General features: G+C 40.6%; 2 protein-coding genes and 2 pseudogenes across 2 annotated transcripts; all 4 read left to right on the top strand.

The window, feature by feature from the left end:
• The first annotated feature begins 296 nt into the window (after positions 1-296).
• On the top strand, positions 297-7,153 carry LOC120183223 (probable serine/threonine-protein kinase At1g09600). The gene is made up of 8 exons (XM_039187959.1): positions 297-716; positions 829-1,113; positions 1,188-1,505; positions 1,599-1,688; positions 5,981-6,136; positions 6,258-6,473; positions 6,553-6,936; positions 7,013-7,153. The coding sequence occupies exons 1-8, from the start codon at positions 297-299 to the stop codon at positions 7,151-7,153; spliced, it is 2,010 nt and encodes a 669-aa protein (XP_039043890.1).
• A 3,763-nt stretch (positions 7,154-10,916) lies between these two features.
• On the top strand, positions 10,917-11,745 carry LOC120183235. Its single transcript, XM_039187967.1, has 2 exons — positions 10,917-11,150; positions 11,342-11,745. The coding sequence occupies exons 1-2, from the start codon at positions 10,971-10,973 to the stop codon at positions 11,468-11,470; spliced, it is 309 nt and encodes a 102-aa protein (XP_039043898.1). The 5' UTR covers positions 10,917-10,970; the 3' UTR covers positions 11,471-11,745.
• A 120-nt stretch (positions 11,746-11,865) lies between these two features.
• LOC120183234 lies at positions 11,866-13,689 on the top strand (annotated as a pseudogene).
• Positions 13,690-15,525: 1,836 nt separating this feature from the next.
• LOC120183233 lies at positions 15,526-17,326 on the top strand (annotated as a pseudogene).
• The last annotated feature ends 6,052 nt before the right edge of the window (positions 17,327-23,378 follow it).

Here is a 23,378-nt window from a genome sequence, read left to right as displayed (position 1 = left end):
ACCAAAAACCTAAACAATAAATTTATAAATATTTTATATTTTTGTCACGCGAATCATATTATAAACTTTTCGAATTAAATCAAACAAAATTTGTATTATAATCTCTAACCATTTTGTTTCATTTCCCATTTATGGTTAACTTTACCTGCAATTTAGTTTTGATTTGTTTTGGGGTTCCATCATTCGGTTTAAAGAATGCTAATTTTCTCGATTTCCATGGGTCTGTGTTCCTGTCGATCTGTGGTGTAAGTTCACCATCGAACGGGGCGAGTTCCTAGTTCTTGAGATTTTAAACCATGGGTTGCATCTGTTCGAAGGAAACTCAATCAAATGAATATGTCGGGGATAATAAGTATAACCATGGGGAGAAAGAGGACAACGTTAAGGCGGAGACGAACGCCGCTGCGTGGTTGATTTCGAGCCAGCAGCCGAGCCAAAAGTCCGGTTCCGACGACGAGAAAAACAAGATGACATTGGCGGTCGTTGAGAAGTTTAAAAACACCCCATCACAGATTCAAAGGGGACTATCATTGGATGCGCAGGCAAGGGGTGGACAAGGGCACCAGCAGAGGTTTTCGAGGCTCGTGAGCGTGACCGGTGGGGAGAGAGGCGGGCAGATCGTTTCCGGCTGGCCGTCGTGGTTAGTATCCATCGCCGGAGAAGCCATCAGTGGGTGGATTCCTAGCAAGGCAGACTCGTATGAACGGTTGGAAAAGGTTTGTTTGTACCATATTTATATCCGGAATTTCGAGTTTTCTTATGTATGCTTACTTTGAAACTTATATCATACATTCATACATGTTGTCTATTCTTGTTATAACTATATAGATCGATCAAGGGGCTTACAGCAGCGTGTACAAAGCTCGGGACGTCGAAACGAACAGGATAGTCGCCTTGAAGAAAGTTCGATTTGGTAATATGGATCCCGAGAGTATTCGATTCATGGTGAAGGAGATTATTATTCTACGCAGGCTTGATCACTCGAATGTTATGAAGCTTGAAGGTATAATCACTTCTAGGGTGTCAGGAAGTTTGTACCTTATATTCAAATACATGGAGCATGATCTTGCAGGGTTTGCAGCAACGCCGGGGATTAAACTCACCGAGGCTCAGGTATGTTCCGGTGCTTAATGTGCATAGGTTATTCGGGTTGTTCGAGTGCTGAAATTTTTGAGATTCTGGTGCAGATCAAGTGCTATATGCAGCAGCTGCTCAATGGACTCGACCATTGCCATAGTCGAGGCATTCTGCATCGTGACATCAAGGGTGCAAATATCCTGATAGACAATAATGGTAACCTCAAGATTGCTGATTTCGGACTGGCAACTTTTTCCCATGCCGATGAGAAGCGGCCTATGGCGAGCCGTGTCGTAACTTTGTGGTACCGCCCTCTGGAGCTTTTGCTCGGTTGTACAGACTATGGAGCTGCCGTTGATCTGTGGAGCGCTGGTTGCATTCTCACAGAACTATTTGCTGGAAAGCCTATCGTGCCTGGAAGAACAGAGGTACTTGTTGCTCTGCCTATAGGATGCGCATTCGAATTTTCGTAGTACGTCGTCTTAGGAGGCGTGATGATCTCTGGATTTTATTGCTTTTAGGTGGAGCAACTACATAAAATCTTCAAGCTCTGCGGATCACCTTCGGAAGAGTATTGGAAGAGATTGAAATTACCGCACGCTACCCTTTTTGTTGACGAAAACGGGTAAAGAAAACGAAAGAACACGAGAATTTTACGAGGTTCGGCAATGTGCTTACGTCCTCGGTGCCTAGGCGGCGCTAGAAGTTTTATTCAATGATATTTTAGGTCTAGGTTACATCTCTATTTATAATAGAAAACCCTGGTACATAATTACAAAACCTCTCCAGATGCAACCAACTCTCTGATCTTGTGGAACCTTACATCAATATGTTTAGTTCTAGCACGATACACCTGATTCTTAGCCAAGTGAATAGCACTTTGATTATCACAAAGCAACTGAACTCCACCTTGTTGAACACCCAACTCCTTCACTAAACCAGTAAGCCATAAAGCTTCTTTTGCAGCTTCAGCCGCTGCCATGTATTTAGCTTCAGTTGTAGATAGTGCCACGACAGATTGAACAGTAGACTTCCAACAAATATGCCCTCCACCAAGAGTAAACACATACCATGTCGTAGATCTTCTATTATCCAAGTCACCTGCATAATCTGAATCCACATATCCTACAACCAAAGGATTATCCCGCTGACTGCCAAAAACAATTCCATGTCCCACAGTACCCTTTAAGTATCGAAAGATCCACTTGACTGCTTCCCAATATTGCTTACCAGGTTTAGACATGTACTTACAAACTTGACTAACAGCATGAGCTAAATCAGGACGAGTACATACCATCGCATACATCAAGCAGCCAACAATATTAGAATACGGAACCTTTGCCATATCTTCAGCTTCCTTATCTGTCTTAGGGCACTGTTCTGATGAGAGCTTAAAGTGATTCGCCAATGGAGTGCTAACTGGTTTCGCGCTGCTCATCGCAAACCTTTCTAGCATTTTTTCAACATAACCCCGTTGAGATAGCCGCAGTTTCCTTGAGTCTCTGTCCCTGCAAATTTCCATTCCAAGAATTTTCTTTGCAGCACCTAAATCTTTCATATCAAATTCCTGACTCAATAAAGTTTTCAAACCGATAACATCATCCATGTTCTTAGCAGCAATCAACATATCATCAACATACAGTAATAGAAAAATAAAAGAACCATCATCAAGGCTCTTAACATAGACACAACAATCATACTCACATCGGTTGTAGCCAATATTGATCATATAGGAGTCAAACCGTTTATACCACTGTCTCGGAGACTGTTTCAACTCGTACAAAGATTTCTTCAATCTGCAAACTAAATGCTCGTTTCCAGGTTGAGTGAAACCTTCAGGTTGCCACATGTAGATCTGCTCCTCTAAATCACCATGCAAAAAAGCAGTTTTAACATTAATCTGCTCTAAATGCAAATCCCAACTAGCCACCAATGCAAGTACTGCTCGGATTGAAGTGTGCCTGACCACAGGAGAAAAGATTTCATCATAATCAACTCCTTTCTGCTGTGAAAAACCCTTCGCTACCAAACGAGCCTTGAACTTCTCCCCCTCTTTTCTGTTACTGCTGGTTTCTTCTTATACGCCCATTTGCAACCAATCGTCTTCTTACCCTCAGGAAGGGGAACTAACTCCCATGTGCGATTGTGATTCAAAGACTCCATCTCCTCAACCATGGCTGCCATCCACTTGTCGTTTTCCTGACTAGTAACGGCATCATGAAAAGTAACTGGATCATCACTGCTAACAGTAAGTGCAAAAGATACCAAGTCTTCAAAACCCAATCTGTTCGGAGGCTTTATATTCGTCCGTCTCACCCTGTCTCTGGCGAGACTATAATCCTGCAAATCATCCGTAGTGGAACCACCAGAAGTCGGTTGAGAAGTTTCTGGTTTCTCAACTGGAAACTGCTCGAAATCTACCACTGTCGTGTCTTGCTTCTGCTACAACATGGACTGTTAATCAAAAACGACATCTCTACTAATCACAACTTTCTTCGCAACTGGATCCCAGAACTTGAATCCTTTGACACCTTTCTTGTAACCCAGAAAAATGCACTCCTTCGATTTTGCATCAAGTTTGGATCTCTCATCAGCAGGTACATGCACATAAGCAGGACAACCAAAAATCCGCAAGTTATCAAAACTAACATCATGACCAGTCCATACCTCTTCTGCAACTTTCCCAGCCAGCGATGCCCTTGGCGATCTGTTGATAAGGTAACACGCCATGTTAACAGCCTCAGCCCAGAAGTGTTTGGGAAGCCCCACATTCAACCGCAAACATCTGGCTCTTTCATTCAACGACCTGTTCATTCGTTCCGCAACACCATTTTGTTGTGGTGTCTTGCGCACTGTAAAATGCCTCTGAATCCCATGCTCCTTACAGAATTGTAGGAACTGTGAATCTGTGTACTCCGTACCATTGTCAGACCGTAAACACTTGATTTTTCGTCCTGTTTGGTTTTCTACCTCAGCTTTCCACAGCTTGAACTTCTCAAAAACTTCAGATTTATGTTTCAAAAAATACACCCAAACTTTCCGTGAAAAATCATCAATAAAAGTAACATAGTACCTAGATCCACCCAAAGACAATGTCGTGGAAGGCCCCCATACATCATAATGCACATAATCAAGAATCCCTTGAGTTGTGTGCTTCGCAGTCTTGAAACAGAATTTAGTCTGTTTACCAAGAACACAATACTTGCAAAAATCGAGCTTACAGCTTTTGACACCATGCAACAAGTTTCTCTTGTGTAATTCTGCCATACCACGTTCACTAAGATGAGCAAGGCGCATATGCCACAATTTTGTCGTATCATCACAGGACTCAACAGAGTGAACTCCACCTGCAACGGTACTCCCTAACAATCTGTAGATATTCCCTGCAGTCATCTTGCCTTTCATCACAGTCAATGCTCCTTTAACAATCCGAATGGTTTCCCTATCCTCGTCAGCCTTAGGGATAAAACCATTCTTGTGCAAAGTGCCCAAGGAAATCAAATTCTTCTTCAAGTATGGGATATGTCGAACACCACTCAACGTCCGAACGGAGTCATCGTGCATCTTAATTCTGACATCACCAATACCAACAATATTGCAACATCGATCATCACCCAAATAAACCGAACCAGAATTAACCGGCCTGTATGTTGAAAACCATTCCCTATTTGGCGTGATGTGATAAGAACATCCAGAATCAAGAATCCAAGCATCCGTCAATTGTGTCGTTGAAATAGAAAGCATATCACCTTCACTGCAATCAGAAGTATCATCCTCGACCACGTTCACAAACTTGGATGAGCCATCACGCTTCTCATCAGTCTGCTTTTTCAACTTCGGACAATCTCGCTTCATATGTCCCGCCTCATTGCACTTGTAACAGTGAATCGTCTTCTTATCCCTGGATTTGGATCTGGAATTCCGCTTCCCGGACCCTGCCTTCTCTGGCTTCCGTCCACGATCTCGATTACCCTTGACATATAAGCTATCGGCTTGAGAGCTTTCCCCTGCATTCTGCTTCCGCTGGTTGTGAGCCAACAAGGCTGCAGTAATCTCCTCAACGTTGATAGTCTCTTTCCCATATGTAAGAGTAGTCACCATGTGTTCGTAAGAGGGAGGCAACGAACACAACAGAATCATCGCTCTATCTTCATCCTCAATTTTCACATCAAGCCGAGCCAGATCAGAAACGATTTGATTGAAAACATTCACGTGTTGCGCCAAATCGTGATCGTCCTGCATCTTCAGCCCATACAGCCGCTGCTTCAGATACAGTTTTGTCGTTAAGGATTTGGACATAAACTGACTTTCCAATTTCCTCCAAATTTCTTCTGGAGACGATAGATGCATGACGTGATACATGACCTCGTCCGCTAAGCATAATCGTATGGTTCCTGCCGCTCGCTGCTGCAATTCTTCCCAATCTTCCTCATCCATCGACGCCGGCTTTGTAGGTCGCAAAGCCTTCAAGATCCCTTGCTGCGCCAATAGATCCTTCACCCTCGTTTGCCATAATCCGAAGTTATCCTGACCATCGAATTTCGCGACTTCGAATTTTGCTGCTGACATCTGATACCAATTGTTGACGAAAACGGGTAAAGAAAACGAAAGAACACGAGAATTTTACGAGGTTCGACAATGTGCTTACGTCCTCGGTGCCTAGGCGGCGCTAGAAGTTTTATTCAATGATATTTTAGGTCTAGGTTACATCTCTATTTATAATAGAAAACCCTGGTACATAATTACAAAATCAACCATGTACCGTACCGCGGGGGCGTAGCCCCCGCACCCTCAACCCACATAATTCGTAACCCCACAACAAGACTTTCTTTGTAAGGACAGTTGATGTTCGCTTCGCTCACTCCGCTCCATCTCCTGTCCTCTTTACTGGTATATTTATGAGCCATACCTAACACTTTTCAAACCTCAACGACCATATAACCGTAGCATTAGCGACACATTCAAGGACTTCCCTGCTTCTACTCTGGACTTGTTGGAGGTTCTTCTTGCAACAAAACCCGAGCTTCGTGGAACTGCTTCTTCGGCACTGCAGAGTGAGGTAAGCAATCGCTCTGTTAGTCCAATTGCTTTTGTTTATGTCAATTCCTCGAGAATCGACATGTTGCTGAAGTTAACCAGATAAGTTGCATATGACTTGTCCTACATCATTTTGTTCACAGTTCTTTACAACAAATCCTCTCCCCTGTGATCCATCAACTTTGCCCAAGTACCGACCTAATAAAGAGTTCGATGTCAAGCTTCAAAATGACGAATCTGTAACGTATTTTCCGGCTTTCGGGAAAGTTCGCGAAAACAATTCCTTTATAAAGCTTTCCAGAGAATCGTCAGCGATTCTCGATCCCGAATTCAATGCCGGGTTACAGCCATCTATTCAGGTACCTCTTAAGCTATAAGATTTATTTGCTCATGCATGTTTATTTTAGTATGTTAGTGTAACTATGGTGCTTGATACAGAACCGGCAATGGCAGTTGAATACTAAAATTTTCATCGAAGTAGATCGTCCAGGCTGCCCTACCGAGCCTCGGAAAGGAATGCCGAGAAACGTATACTCTCATTCCAGCCTGTCAATGCACAGTGGTAACTTTGGAACGTCACGGATTATGGACAGAAACCAGATCCCATCTATCAAGGCTAGTGCTCGACAATTCGGAGCAGCAGAATTGTCCCGATTTTCTAACTCCGTTGCTGTTAGAGGCCATTCACGGTTCCATATGACCGGTCCACAGTGGCCCGAAGGGCATTTTAAAGCCGGATTTAGCCATCTCGATAACGATCAATCCTTCCATTGTTTATCTAATAAGCCGAACGCTTCGCACCTATTGTCCAAGGAATCGGCGGTGATAAGGTAATGTTATGTCTTAGACATCCATGAAAAGTTAGTACCATATGTTAACAGTTCTGTAACACACACAGGTGAAGCGTTATGTTCCGAACGAAAACCGAATCCATTGTTCGGGGCCATTGATTCCTCCTGGTCCCGGAGAAAACCTTGACGAAGTGATGAAAGAGCACGAGAGACAAATGCAGTATGCCGACCGCAAATCTCTGTCCTAAAAGATGAATACAATAGCGAAAATTGAGTTTGACCGTAAGCGACGGACGATGTCGGTAATTTGTCTTCCGGTGTTTTGTTTCATCCCAAAGCTCAGCACCAGCAGGCAAATGTATTACAGATTAAACCTTGAATAGTTTTTCTTCTTCTTCAAAATTAATATAATTAGAAAGAGTTAGATTTTGTAAAACAATTAAATTAAAATAATATCAAAATATATTACTTTTACAAAATTGCATGCTAAAATTTTATATATTTTCCATCAAGTATAATTTGAATTCCGTTTTGGAACTGATTTTGTAATGAAAGACGATCGATGATTACTTACTGATGGAGGTCGAAATATACAGTACCAAAAACAAATTGTTTAAAAGTTAAGTGACAATCCTTAGCCATAAAGATATCGACTATCGATATTAACGTCGATGCTGGTTTGGAACTAAAAAAGCCCGTGCTCGGATTATGGTGTCTCGATATCTTTATGGCTCTATCCAAGAGTTGGTTTGTCTGTATACCTTCCTCCCGTAAGTTGTATACATAGTAGCTTTCGAGACCATTTTTCTTCATCAGGCTCTTCCGTCATAGTTTCTTGAAATGAATGAATCCAAATAATTTTGGTTCAGAAGCATCCCGTTGGATTGACTGGGATGACGGTGTATTTTCCTTGTTTATTTTGAAGAGATTAAGCTGTTTTCTATCCGATTCCTTTGATGCTGTCATTCTTACCATTGTAATTTTAACTGAACTCTAATTTATTTGAGTGATGTAGGCCGAGGAAGCTGCTATTGCTTCATTGAAGAGAGCACTGGACTCATTAAGGACTCACCTTGCTTCCAATACCTACCTGGTTGGGCACTCAGTCACCCTTATTGACATTATCATGACATGCAATCTCTATATGGGCACTCAGTCACCCTTGCTGACATTATCATGACATGCAATCTCTATATGGGCGCTCAGTCACCCTTGCTGACATTATCATGACATGCAATCTCTAAATGGGCACTCAGTCACCCTTGCTGACATTATCATGACATGCAATCTCTATATGGGCGATCAGTCACCCTTGCTGACATCAGGCTAGGTTGTCGGGGGCCCTGTACAAATTCTTAAAAGGGGCCCCTATTTTCTAGATAAATTCGATTTCGAGGCAATAATAGTGGCGTTTTTTTGACAAACGCTATAATAGGTCCATCTATAGTAGCGTTTTTTCAATAAAAGCCGTAATAATAGTGGCGTTTTTTTAAAAAAGTCGCAATAAGTCCATCTATAGTGGCGTTTATTGGAAAACGCCATTATAGATATACTTTTTTGGGGCCCCTATTTTTTGGGGGGCCTGCGCGGTCGCCCATCTCGCACCGCCCCAGCCACGGCACTGGCTGACATTATCATGACATGCAATCTCTACATGGGCACTCAGTCACCCTTGCCGACATTATCATGACATGCAATCTCTATACTGGATTCGAATGGGGAACTGTCTCGGATGAAGCAGTCGATATGAGCGAAAGCCCCAGAATAACCGTTCCTAAAGCAACACCATTAGAGGTTACTCCTACCCCAAAGTTACCTTCCATGCTCTACACATAATTGGTGCAAAGACGCATAAGAATCCACATGTGAGTGCCCAAAACTGATGTTTGTTTATTGGGAATCTGATAATAAAAGAAAGGAAAAGCACTCAAGTATGATTCATTTACAATCTAAACCACCAGTTGCACATTATGAATTTAAGAGGTTATTGTAAATAGGTCTCAATGAACTCTATCCATCAGATTCCTTGATTGCTGACACTAATGTCTCATTTACTCTCCAAGATATGAAATTAGTGTGAGGCATTTAAGTCTGAGTATCATGCGTAACCCAAAATCCTTAGCCATAAAGAATATGGGGTATGAGTATGAGTGTATGACCACATGTTTGCCTTCGCTCCTTCGGCCTACAAGTGATTATATTTTCGGTTTAACTTCCAATATTTGATCTATTACTCGATTAATTTAAATTAAGTATTGTGAAGATTAAAAAATATTTTGAGTAGATATTACTTATTGACAAGCATCGTAATTGTCAAATAAATAAGCCCTTTTCCTCATATAGCTAAAAAAGCAAAATAGGAAAGAAAGGGTCAGTCCGAAGGGATTCGGAAAGTTCTAATATCAATCTGAATTGATCTTTAACCTAGAAATCTGTAAAATAAGAAAGCTAAAAAGAGGTGTTTTAATAAAGAAATAATTAAGATGAGAGATAGCCTCCAGCTTCGCTTCGCCTCAATCCGTCTGGATCACTTAAATAGATTTTATTTCAGATACTTGTCGGTTACAGTCTACAAGACTCAACCCTTGTAACTTGCTCTTTTCTCGGCTGACCTAATTTCCAAAGCCAATCCTTGAAATTTAGCCCTTGTTTGGATTAATATCAACTATCGATATTAACGTCGATGCTGGTTTGGAACTGGAAAAGGATGTGCTCGGATTATGGTGTCTCAATGAGAAATGACATGATCTTGATTTCCCTTAACGAACCGCCGCTAAGTTTGTTCTTAGGGAATTAAACTTCCTACAAGCCGATTCTCCTCCCCAACTATAGATCAAAACTTCGATCAAACCAATGTGTGTTCTTTGGATTGAAAGTGTTGAGATGTTTGAAGGATGTTTGCCGAAATCAAGAAAGAAATATGAATATATGAAGCACTTCTTGCAATTATCACTAGAATGGATTGATTCTTCGCTTAGCTGTTAGCTAAAGAAAAGTTTAGTCAGACATGGTAGAGATCATGCTTGGCGTGTAGAAAGAAAGAAGATGAAGAAGAAAAATATTTTATTAAACTGAAAGCCTAAAACAAAGAAAATGCAGAAAACCTATAGAATATTAATTCTCAATAAAATTAAAACACTTAAATTCCTAATAAATAGTAAACTAAAAATCATAATAAAGAATAATTAAAATCCTAATCAAAATTTTAAGCAAACAAAAATTCTAATTAAATAAATAATAAAATCTAAGATGTTTAAATTTAATCACAACTTTTAATTTCTAAATAATTGTGGTTCGTCTTACTTTTCTCCTTTGATCTTGCTAATTGGATTATTTAATCAGAATCTGTACGTGGATTGATTTTGTATCTAAGTTGGTGCCGACTTCTCCTAAAAAAAAATCCATTTAATTAATCTTTTAATTATTATTTCCTGAAAAATAGAATCGTGCACAGATTTAAGCATAACTAACCCAAATTAGCACTCATCACTTATCAACACAAGAATTACTCTCGGACCCACAACCTGGATATTTTTTTTGAATTAATCACTGGTATTCGATCTATTGACCGACTAATCCAGTTCGGGTAATGCAGAAGCGAGGGCGACCCTCCCAACCCAGTTTGCTTCATTCGTAAACGCCAAGATTCAAATTCCTAACCTTACTTAAGGGACCTAGTGCCTCATGTTAGCTTGTGTTCATGGTTCTGGTTTATCTACTTTCCATACATGATCATACTGACTTTATTCTAAAAATTTGATAAGAACTAAATATTTGTCACCATAAGATTCTTATACATACCAAGCATTTTATTCCTCGAATTTCGGATTTAAATACTTAATCGATCCATGTTAATTTTGAAAAATGGAAAAAATATATTAAATCTTGACTATATTTCAGTTATTTCAAGATAAATACAGCCATTGGCTCCCTTAAATCTATCTGCACCACTGAAAATCATTATAAAAGACCCTCAATGTTGAGCCTAATGATCATCACAAGAAGCTTCGTTTCCTTTCATTTTCATAACTTGTTTTCTTCTTCTTCGCCTTCATCTTTCAAGACATGGGTGCTTGCGCTAGTAAGCCAAAGGTCTTGAAAGACGAAGCCTCGGCTGCCGGCCTAAAACCCGAACCCGCCAAGGAGAAATCTCTCTGGCCAGCCGCCGAGGAAGAAGTAGAGGAAAACATGGCTAATGAAGACGAGGAAATCAGACCACATTCCCTTCGTTATTTGCTTGACAATGTAACTTTCTTCTAGCTTTTTTTCCTCTCTTAAAGCATATTTGATTGTACCACTAAAGAGCAAGTGCATGACATTATGACGACATGATTCGAACTCATAATCTTTATCATATAGAGAAATCATTATCTCTTCTGCATCACTTACTTTCCCATGATCATAACATATATTTTTCGCAATGGATCGATTTGCAGGAAGATAGGAATGAAGAAACAAAGAAAGAAGAAGCCATTATTGAGGGTGAAAAGAAAGAAGATAAAACAATGGCAGTGGATGAAAAGAAAGAAGAAGAAGCCAAGGTTGTGGTTGAACATGTAATGTGAGAGAGGTTCGTAATCACATCATTGTATGCTGTTGATTTATTTTGTTCAGGAAATGAAGTCAAATTGTGTTCATTTTTTTCAACACAAGAAATCACTCTCGGACCCACAACCTGGATTTTTTTAATTAATCACTAGTATTCGATACTGACTAATCCAGATCGGATACTGCAGAGGCAAGGACGACCCTTCCAACCTAGTTTGCTCCATTCGCAAACACCATAATTTGAAACCCTAACCTTGCTTAATGGTCATCCTGCGGCACATATTTTAATTATATGAAAAATATGATAGCAGCTACATGGAACATATTTTAATCAGATTAGATTGATGTATCATTCTGCGGCTTGAATTTGCCGATGTTAAACTGTTTCTCCAATCTTGTTTTTATTCTATATGTACTGTTTAGTTTGTGAAAACAATTATGATTGCCTACGCAAATTGGCTCATTTCCATTAAAGGGTAAAGCAGAGGAGACCATGGAATTCTCCCTACGATTTCATGAACATCTCCTCCTTGCACTTCTTTTCACCATAATTATCACCATATTTGTGGCCATCATCCTTGTTAAAGGCAATAAGAAACAGCAGAGGAGACCCCCCGAGCCTGATGGGGCGTTGCCGTTTCTCGGTCATCTTCATCTTCTCGGAAAAACCAGCTGCTACATAGAACCTTTGCAGACATGGCTGACAGGTACGGACCGACGTTCTCGATCCGTCTCGGGTTTCATCGAGCACTTGTGGTGAGTAACTGGGAAGTCGCAAAAGAATGTTTCACAACCAATGATAGGGTCTTCCTCAATCGTCCAAAATCCTTAGCCATAAAGGAGATGGGGTATGATCAGACGTTTGGCTTCGCTCCTTATGGACCCTATTGGCGCAATATGAGGAAACTAGTTACGGTTGAGCTCCTCTCTAGTCGCCAGCTCGAGTTACTCAAACATGTTCCCGACACCGAAATCAATAGTTTTTTGAGGGAATTATATGAGCAATCGGTGAAAAACGGAGGCGTTGCGGTAGTGGAGATGAAGGAAAGAATCGGTGACTTAGCAACCAACATCATAGTGAGGATGGTTGCTGGGAAAAGATATTACGGTACAGAAGGAAGCTGTAACGACGAATCAAGGCGATGCCAAAAGGCCATGAGTGATTTCTTTTATCTTGGAGGGTTGTTCTTGTTTTCCGATGCGGTGCCTTTTCTTGGTTGGCTCGACGTAGTGACGGGAAACATAGGAAAAATACAGAGGACGGCAAAGGAGTTGGATGTTGTACTCGGAAGCTGGTTAAGCGAGCATCGCGAAAGGAGGCTCAACGAAGACGTTGAAGGGGACCGAGATTTCATCGATGTCATGTTGTCTATCATGGATGAAAGCAACGTTCCATCTCAAGAGGCTGATGTTACCATCAAAGCTACTTGCCTGGTATGTTATGGTTAAGTTGAATTTTGTTATTTATAACAAGACAACACATACAGACTTTGATTAGGCAATTGTTATTGCAGAGTCTTGTCTTGGGTGGCACTGATTCCTCTTTGGCCACACTTGCATGGGCAGTCTCCCTGCTATTGAATAACCGCCATGTACTAAAGAAGGTCCAAGATGAACTCGAAATTCATGTCGGAAAGCAACGGCAAGTGGAAGAGTCCGACATAACTAACTTGCCATACTTTCAAGCCATTATCAAGGAAACATTGCGGTTATACCCCGCGGGGCCTCTGGTAACAAGAGAAGCCACAGAGGACTGCACAATAGCCGGTTCCCACATTCCGGCAGGCACTCGACTTTTCGTTAACCTCTGGAAGATGCATCGCGACCCCAACGTTTGGCATAACCCATTGGATTTCATGCCTGAGAGGTTCCTCAATGAGCATGCTAACACGGATGTGAGGGGTCAAAATTTTGAGCTTATACCATTTGGTTCTGGTAGAAGGATTTGTCCTGGTATCACTTTTGCGCTTCGGTTCCAGCACTTAGCTTTGGCTCGATTGATTCATGGATTTGAATGGGGAACGGTCGGAGATGAAGCCATCGACATGAGTGAAAGCCCTGGAATAACTATTTCTAGAGCTGCACCATTAGTGCTTACTCTTTCCCCAAAGTTACCTTCCTTTCTCTATAGGTAATTGGCGCAAAGATGCATATGTAAAACAATTACTGTGTTTTATAGTTTAATAAGCTGTTGTATTATATTATTTATGTTAATTTATGATATTGTTTTCATTCATTTTCTGTTCCAATTCAAGCCACTGATACTTAGGCTAGCATAATTAAGAAACTACGAATTTGAGCCAAGCTCAAGGACTTGCATTTCTTGGGAAATTTAATTGTAGTTACTCGTATCCGGGACGAAATGCTTTCCATGGGACTCTTTAATTGTGCTCCGATGGTATCGGTATACTAACTGAGCAACTGGATTGTATCCTTTCGAACTTACCGACAACAATGGATGGTAAACCTTCAGCTGGTGGTGACATGCTGCAGGGATGCGGCGCAGCATGTCACCATCTAGGCCTTCCAGAATCGATACAGCTTCGGAACGAACAACAGCCGTGCATGTCCCAGCCGTAGATCGGTGGCCACGGGGAGTATACCAATGATACGGTCTTCGTCAATCGTCCAAAGTCCTTAGCCATAGAGCATATGGGGTATGACCATAACATGTTAGGCTTTGCTCCTTACGGTCCGTATTAGCGCTGTATAAGGAAGCTATCGACGGTTGAGCTCCTCCGGAATCACCGGCTCGAATTACTCAAGCATGTTTCCGACACCGAAATCAATAGCTTTATAAAGGAATTATATGAGCTATCGGCGAAAAACGGAGGCGTTGCGGTAGTGGAGATGAAGGAAAGAATTGGTGACTTAGCAACCAACAATCATAGTGAGGATGATTGCTGGGAAAAGATACTATGGTACAGAAGGAAGCTGCAAGTTGCTAACATAGATGTGAGGTGTCAAAATTTTGAGCTTATACTATGGTACAGAAGGAAGCCTAACATAGATTGTTTGGATTAATATCAACTATCGATATTAACGTTGATGCTGGTTTGGAACTGAAAAGCCCGTGCTCGGATTATGGTGTCTCGATGAGAAATGAACCTGATCTTGATTTCCCCTAACGACCGTCGCTAAGTTTGTTCTTAGGGAATTGAACTTCCTACAAGCCAATTTTCCTCTCCAGCTGTAGATCAAAACTTCGATCAAACCAATGTGTGTTCTTTGGATTGAGAGTGTTGAGATGTTTGAAGGATGTCTGCCGAAAATCAAGAAAGAATCTAAAGATATGAAGCACTTCTTGCAATTCTCACGAGAATAGATTGAGTCTTCGCTTAGCTATTAACTAAAGAAAAGTTTAGTCAGGCATGATAGAGATCATGCTTAGGGTGTAGAAAGAAAGAAGATGAAGAAGAAAATATTTTTATTAAACAAAACACCTAAAACAAAAGAAAATACAGAACCAGTTCTATACTGAATTCTAAACTTGTAGATCTGTCAAGCTTTGATATTTATAGCTAGAGAAAACCTAAAAAAATAAAATATTAATTCTCAAGCAAATTAAAACACTCAAATTCCTAATAAATAGTAAACTAAAAATCATAATAATGAATAATTAAAATCCTAATCGAAATTTTAAGCAAATAAAAATTCTAATTAAATAAATAATAAAATCTAAGATGTTTAAATTTAATCACAACTTTTAATTCCTAAAGAATTGTGGTTCGTCTTGCTTTTCCCCTTTGATCTTGCTACTTGGATTATTTCATCAGAGTTTGTACTTGGATCGATTTTGTATCTGAGTTGGCGTCGACTTCTCCCAAAAAAATAGGAAAATCCATTTAATTTATCTTTTAATTATTATTTCCAAAAAATAGAGTCATGCACAGAAATCGCTCTCGGACCCACAACCCGGATATTTTAATTATATTAAAATAGAGAGCAGCTACATGGAACACATATTTTAATCAGATTAGATTGATGTATCATTATGTGGCTTGAATTTGCCGATGTTACACTGTTTCTCCAATCTTGTTTTTATTCTATATGTATTATTTAGTTTGTGAAAACAATTATGATTGCCTACGCTAATTGGCTCATTTCCATTAAAGGCTAAAGCAAAGGAGACCATGGAATTCTCCATACAATTTCTTGAACATCTCCTCCTTGCACTTCTTTTCACCATAATTATCACCATATTTGTGGCCATCATCCTTGTTAAAGGCAATAAGAAACAGCAGAGGAGACCCTCCGAGCCGGATGGGGCGGTACCGTTTCTCGGTCATCTTCTTCTTCTCAGAAAACACCAGCTGCTGCATAGAACATTTGCAGACATGGCTGACAAGTACGGACCGACGTTCTCGATCCGTCTCGGGATTCATCGAGCACTTGTGGTGAGTAACTGGGAAGTTGCAAAAGAATGTTTCACAACCAATGATAGGGTCTTCCTCAATCGTCCAAAATCCATAGCCATAAAGCACATGGGATATGATCGCATGTTTGGCTTCGGTCCTTATGGACCCTATTGGCGCAATATGAGGAAACTAGTTACGGTTGAGCTCCTCTCTAGTCACCGGCTCGAGTTACTCAAACATGTTCCCGACACCGAAATCAATAGTTTTTTGAGGGAATTATATGAGCAATCGGCGAAAAATGGAGGCGTTGCGGTAGTGGAGATGAAGGAAAGAATCGGTGACTTAGCAACCAACATCATAGTGAGGATGGTGCTGGGAAAAGATATTACGGTACAGAAGGAAGCTGTAACGACGAATCAAGGCGATGCCAAAAGGCCATGAGTGATTTCTTTTATCTTGGAGGGTTGTTCTTGTTTTCCGATGCGGTGCCTTTTCTTGGTTGGCTAGACGTAGTGACGGGAAACATAGGCAAAATACAGAGGACGGCAAAGGAGCTGGATGCTGTACTCGGAAGCTGGTTAAGCGAGCATCGCGAAAGGAGGCTCAACGAAGACGTTGAAGGGGACCGAGATTTCATGGATGTCATGTTGTCTATCATGGATGAAAGCAACGTTCCATCTCAAGAGGCTGATGTTACCATCAAAGCTACTTGCCTGGTATGTTATGGTTAAGTTGAATCGTGTAATTTATAACAAGACCACATATAGACTTTGATTAGGCAATTGTGATTGCAGACTCTTGTCATGGGTGGCACTGATACCTCTTTGGTCACACTTACATGGGCAGTCTCCCTGCTATTGAATAACCGCCATGTATTAAAGAAGGTCCAAGATGAACTCAATATTCATGTCGGAAAGCAACGGCAAGTGGAAGAGTCCGACATAACTAACTTGCCATACTTTCAAGCCATTATCAAGGAAACATTGCGGTTATACCCCGCGGGGCCTCTGGTACCAAGAGAAGCCATAGAGGAGTGCACAATAGCCGGTTTCCACATTCTGGCAGGCAGTCGACTTTTCGTTAACCTCTGGAAGCTGCATCGCGACCCAACGTTTGGCATAACCCATCGGATTTCATGCCTGAGAGGTTCCTCAATGAGCATGCTAACATGGATGTGAGGGGTCAAAATTTTGAGCTTATACCATTTGGTTCTGGAAGAAGGATTTGTCCTGGTATCACTTTTGCGCTTCGGTTCCTGCACTTAGCTTTGGCTCGACTGATTCATGGATTTGAGTGGGGAACAATCGGAGATGAAGCCATCGACATGAGTGAAAGCCCTGGAATAACTATTCCTAGAGCTGCACCATTAGTGCTTACTCTTTCCCCAAAGTTACCTTCCTTGCTCTATAGTTAATTGGTGCAAAGATGCACATGTAAAACAGTTCCTGTGTTTTATAGTTTAATTAGCTGTTGTATTATATTATTTATGTTAATTTATGATATTTTTTTCGTTCATTTTCTGTTCCAATTTAAGCCACTGATACTTAGCCTGGCATAATTAAGAAACGATGAATTTGAGCCAATTTCAAGGACTTGCATTTCTTGGGAAATTTAATTGTAGTTACTCGTATCCGGGGACGAAATGCTTTCCATGGGACTCTTTAATTGTGCTCCGATGGTATCGGTATACCAACCGAGCAACCGGATTGTATCATTTCGAACTTACCGACAACAATGGATGGTAAACCTTCAGCTGGTGGTGACATGCTGCAGGGTGCACTGCAGCATGTCACCATCTAGGCCTGCCAGAATCGATACAGCTTCGGAGCGAACAATAGTCGTGCATGTCCCAGCTTCCTTCTTCTCTTGGTTTAGTCGAAAACATGAGACATGAAAGCATTGTTATCGAGGATAATGCGAGCTCGCTCGAGCACAATTAAGCTGGTAAGAGTGAGGATGGGTCGTATTATAATGGCAATCGATTGTATCTGCCTCATGATCCAGATTTGCTGCAGCCTTTGCTGTTTAATCTGAAGACGAAGATGATGATCACAAGCTTCTCGACTCGTGCCGGGCCATGCTTGATGGTGCTGACCAAAATGCAGGACTTCTTGTTGAAGCCGTTACGGCTAAGGATGATGGGGCAATTTCGGATTCTCGACCACTGCATAATGCAACTCAACAGAATCCTACATGCCCTGAAGACAATGAGGCAGATGGACCAAGGAAGCGATCAATGGCACTTCGCACGTATCGGCTAGAGAAGCGAAAGTTACAGCTGAAGTCCAGGATGCTCAACTTAGAGAAGCAGAGCTTAAAGTGGAAGCATCGAAGCTGGAAACAGGACATGAAGCTGGACAAGATCAGACCGAGAAACAAGCGTCTGAAACTTGGAAACGAATGCATAGCAATGCTACTTAAGCGCAGAAGAACCGATCTCGAGATGGTTTAAGCATATCGATTCGAGATCGGGATCGAGATATCTCTTTCTTTATATCCATCCATATGTATATCCATCAATGTTGTTCTTCTTTTCTCTAGCAATGGCTGCTGTTTTCCTTGATGTTCATGGTTCTGGTTTATCTACTTTCCATACATGATCATACCGACTTTATTCTAAAAATTTGATAAGAACTCAATATTTGTCAACATAAGATTCTTATACATACCAAGCATTTTATTCCTCGACTTGCGGATTTAAATACTTAATCGATCCATGTTAATTTTGAAAAATGCAAAAAAAAAAAAAAAATTAAATCTTGACTATATTTCAGCTATTTCAAGATAAATATAGCCATTGGCTCCCATAAATCTATCTGCACCGCTGAAAATCATTATAAAAGACCCTCAATGTTAAGCCTAATGATCATCACAAGAAGCTTCGTTTCCTTTCATTTTCGTAACTTGTTTTCTTCTTCTTCGCCTTCATCTTTCAAGACATGGGTGCTTGCGCTAGTAAGCCAAAGGTCTTGAAAGACGAAGCCTCGGCTGCCGGCCTAAAACCCGAACCCGCCAAGGAGAAATCTCTGGCCGGCCGCCGAGGAAGTAGAGGAAAACATGGCCAATGAGGACGAGGAAATCAGACCACATTCCCTTCGTTATTTGCTTGACAATGTAACTTTCTTCTAGCTTTTTCTCTCTTAAAGCATATTTGATTGTACCATTAAAGAGCAAGTGCATGACATTATGACGACATGATTTGAACTCATGATCTTTTATCATATAGAGAATTCATTATCTCTTCTGCATCACTTACTTTCCAAGATCATAACATATATTTTTCGTAATGGATCGATTTGCAGGAAGATAGGAATGAAGAAACAAAGAAAGAAGAAGCCATTATTGAGGGTGAAAATAAAGAAGATAAAACAATGGCAGTGGATGAAAAGAAAGAAGAAGAAGCTAAGGTTGTGGTTGAACATGTAATGTAAGAGAGGTTCATAATCACAGTATTGTATGCTGTTGATTTATTTTGTTCAGGAAATGAAGTCAAATTTTTGTTCATTTTTTTCATTTAAAGGATCATTATTTCACTATTATCTTAATTTTTTTACTTGTAGAAATTAAAAAATACCAAGAACAAATCTTGAGAAAAAATCAATCACCATAATTATGCCATCACCATTCTATCTTTTAACTATTTCAATGAAAAGGGTTTCATTGTATTGTTAAGTAGAGCTTGATTATATCAAATGATATCTTAAATGAGTATCAATCGCCATAATTATGCCATCACCATCATCATTCAATCTTTTACAACAATGATGAAGATGAAATTTAAGTATAATAAAGGGACTAGAAGCACAATTTGACTCGAGTAAAAGTAGGCGGCTAGAGTTGAATTGCCAAACTGTGTTCCAATGGTCCACGTTGCTGTTGGCGTGGCTGCTAGGGGAAGCAGTTCATGGACATGGCAAAAACGTAGTTTAATGCAAGCTGATGGGTTATTTCAATAAGTTCGCACCATATAAACAAAGGTGAAAAGATCATCGGAGAAGATAAGAAGGAAAAGAAGATGGAGATGAAGAAGACGATGATAGTTGCAGTTTTCATTTTCTGTGTTATCAGTTCACAAATGGAAAGCGTCGAGCCACAGGTGGATTGCTTCGACGCTTGTTCTACCGGTTGCCCTCTAACCAACGGTAAGTACTTAAAAAAGAAAATCCTTTTTCCATCACTTTCGTGTTGTTTATCATGTGAAAAGTTCAAACTTCCATTGCCTTCTTTTCTGTTGCGGAAGACGGCTATCGGATAGAGCAAAATGACAACTGATAATTTGAGAAAATAAAAATGAAGATAAAAGAGACAAAATTTACGTGGAAAACCCCTAAAATATTTAGGGTAAAAACCACGGGCAACGGTAGAAGAATTTCACTATGAGAAAATAGAAATTACAACCTCTCTCGATCTACCAAAGAGAAAACAAATGATAATTCTCTCTAGATAAAAAAGGAGAAAACAACTCTGAAGAAACTCTCTAAAATCTCTCTAGTATTGGAAGAAAGCTAGAATGATTTGGGATAGTTTTGAAGCTAAATGAGATAGGGTATTTATAGCTAAATCTTAAGGACTTAATATTGTAAATACCCTAAAGTTTAGTGACTAGAGTTTGTAATTTATCCATACAAAAAAAATTATGCATCTACTTTCGGTGCCTTAATTGCACCGAAAGGTGCTTTGACATTCTACAATCTCCCACTTGAAGATTTGATTGGAACAATCATATCTTCACATCATTCTTTCTACCTTGTACCATCATGTTGCTTACGTTTCTGACAGGCCACAAGAGGATCGACACCAAGTAAATTTATCGGCATTGATCGCCTTCGTCATGAAATCTGCTATGTTGTCTTTGGTATGGATCTTCTGCATATCTATCGTCCCTTCTTCCACCTTTTCACGAATGAAATGGTACTGACTCGTATATGCTTTGTCCTTTGAATGAATGTTGGATTCCTTGCTATGCAAGGCACTTGATGTCACAAAACAGAGAGACATACTCTTGATTGTGCCAAGCTCCTCCAGTAGCATCTTCAACCAAATTGCTTCTTTACTGGCTTGTGTAGCTGCTACATATTCTGCCTCTGTTGTGGATGTAGCCACAACTGACTGCAATTTTGAAACCCAGCTTACAGTTCCACCAGCAATTTTGAACACATATCCTGTAGTAGATTTGCTTTTATCCAAATCTCATGCATAGTCAGAATCTACAAACCCATTGATTAGTAAGTTTGATCCTCTGTAACATAATGCACATTTGAGGTCCCTTTGATGTATCTCAGGATCTCTTTACTGTATTCAAATGCTCTTGCCTGGATTCGCCATATCGACTAACCACTCCCACTGCTTGTGCAATGTCTGGTCTTGTGCTATCATAGCGAACATTAAACTTCCCACTGCTGATGCATACGGTACTCGAGACATCCCTCCTCTCTTTTCACTACTAGGATCATACTGGAGGATAATTTGAAGTTAATAGGAAGAGGGGTAGAAATTGGCTTACAATCTTGCATTCTGAATCGTGACAAGATATTCCTCAAGTAATTCTTTTGTGAAAGCAAAATCCTATTACTTCTGTCTCGGGTGAATTTGGATCCCTAGATCTTGTTTGCTGATCCCAGTCCTTCATTTCAAATTCCCTAGCCAGTTGTGCCTTTAATTCTCAATATGATCTTTGTTGGGTCTTGCAACCAACATGTCATCCACATACAACAACAATATAACAAAATTGTTATCATCAAACCTCTTGAAATAAGCACAAGGGTCTGCATTAAGTCTGTAGTATCCAAGGCACATAATGAAGGAATCAAATCTCTTATACCAACACCTCGACGCCTGCTTTAGACCGTACAAAGATTTGTTCAACCTGTAAACCAGTTCTTCTTTTCTTTTTCTTCAAAACCTTCAGGTTGGAGCATGTAAATCTCTTCTTCAAGATTCCATGAAGAAAAGTTGTTTTAACATCTAGCTGCTCTAGATGTAAGTTCAATGTAGCACACTTGCCAAACTACTAGAACTGTTGTTAGTCGAACCACAGGAGAAAATATTTCATTGAAATCAATACTTCTTTCTGAGCATATCCTTGACACCAGTCTTGCACGATACCTCTCCACTTGATCGTCACCATTTCGCTTGATTTTGAAGACCCATTTGTTACCAATTGGCTTCCTTCCTTGTGGTAGTGGCACAAGGTCCCATGTATTATTTTTATGAAGGGCTTCGATTTCTTCTTGCATCGCCATCATCATAGTGAAGCATCTGAGCTGTTTATTGCCTCCTGGTATGTTGATGGCTCACCGTCCTCTGTTAAAAGACAGTAGCATATTACCTTCTAACATAATCTGAGTGCCAATTGGGCGTTTTCTCATACGGTCTGATTGACTGTTTTGGAGCTTCAGAACTCTGGTTCTTGTTCATCATGTGCTAGTTCTTCAGAAGAATATTCTTGTTCAACCTCCTTTTCCACATGTATCTGCGAGTCTCTGACTTTTCAAGCGCTACCATCTTCTTCTTTCTTTGTAGCTTATCTTCTACAAAGATAACATCTTCTGCTGATGATCACTTTGCGGGAAGTGGATCCCATAAGCGATACCCCTTTACACCTCATACCCCAAGAATTTGCATTTCCTGGATTTAACGAAATGCTTTCCATGGGACTCTTTAATTGTGCTCCGATGGTATCGTATACCAACCGAGCAACCGGATGTATCATTTCGAACTTACCGACAACAATGGATGGTAAACCTTCAGCTGGTGGTGACATGCTGCAGGGTGCACTGCAGCATGTCCCATCTAGGCCTGCCAGAATCGATACAGCTTCGGAGCGAACAATAGTCTGCATTTCCCGCTTCCTTCTGCTCTTGGTTAGTCGAAAACATGAGACATGAAAGCATTGTTATCGAGGATAATGCGAGCTCGCTCGAGCACAATTAAGCTGGTAAGAGTGAGGATGATCGTATTATAATGGCAATCGATTGTATCTGCCTCATGATCCAGATTTTGGCTGCAGTCTTTGCTGTTTAATCTGAAGACGAAGATGAATGATCACAAGCTTCTCGACTCGTGCCGGGCCATGCTTGATGGTGCTGACCAAAATGCTGGACTTCTTGTTGAAGCCGGTACGGCTAAGGATGATGGGGCAATTTCGGATTCTCGACCACTGCATAATGCAACTCAACAGAATCCTACATGCCTGAAGACAATGAGGCAGATGGACCAAGGAAGCGATCATGGCACTTCGCACGAATCGGCTAGAGAAGCGAAAGTTCAGCTGAAGTCCAGGATGCTCAACTTAGAGAAGCAGAGCTTAAAGTGGAAGCATCGAAGCTGGAAACAGGACATGAAGCTGGACAAGATCAGACCGAGAAACAAGCGTCTGAAACTTGGAAACGAATGCATAGCAATGCTACTTAAGCGCAGAAGAACCGATCTCGAGATGGTTTAAGCATATCGATTCGAGATCGGATCGAGATATCTCTTTCTTTATATCCATCCATATGTATATCCATCAATGTTGTTCTTCTTTTCTCTAGCAATGGCTGCTGTTTTCCTTGACAATGCATGTCCA

Source organism: Hibiscus syriacus, unplaced genomic scaffold, assembly GCF_006381635.1.
Source record: "Hibiscus syriacus cultivar Baekdansim isolate YM2019G1 unplaced genomic scaffold, ASM638163v2 tig00112740_pilon, whole genome shotgun sequence".
NCBI classification, from domain to species: domain Eukaryota; kingdom Viridiplantae; phylum Streptophyta; class Magnoliopsida; order Malvales; family Malvaceae; genus Hibiscus; species Hibiscus syriacus.
The sequence above is the reverse complement of the archived record's forward strand: the minus strand, read 5'-3'. Positions and strand labels throughout refer to the sequence as shown.

Coding starts and splice junctions, on each gene's coding strand:
- LOC120183223 (XM_039187959.1), top strand. CDS start 297: ATGGGTTGCATCTGTTCGAAGGAAACTCAATCAAATGAATATGTCGGG. Junction 1,506..1,598: donor TCGTGCCTGGAAGAACAGAG/GTACTTGTTGCT, acceptor TATTGCTTTTAG/GTGGAGCAACTACATAAAAT. Junction 6,137..6,257: donor CTTCGGCACTGCAGAGTGAG/GTAAGCAATCGC, acceptor TTTTGTTCACAG/TTCTTTACAACAAATCCTCT.
- LOC120183235 (XM_039187967.1), top strand. CDS start 10,971: ATGGGTGCTTGCGCTAGTAAGCCAAAGGTCTTGAAAGACGAAGCCTCG. Junction 11,151..11,341: donor TTCGTTATTTGCTTGACAAT/GTAACTTTCTTC, acceptor ATCGATTTGCAG/GAAGATAGGAATGAAGAAAC.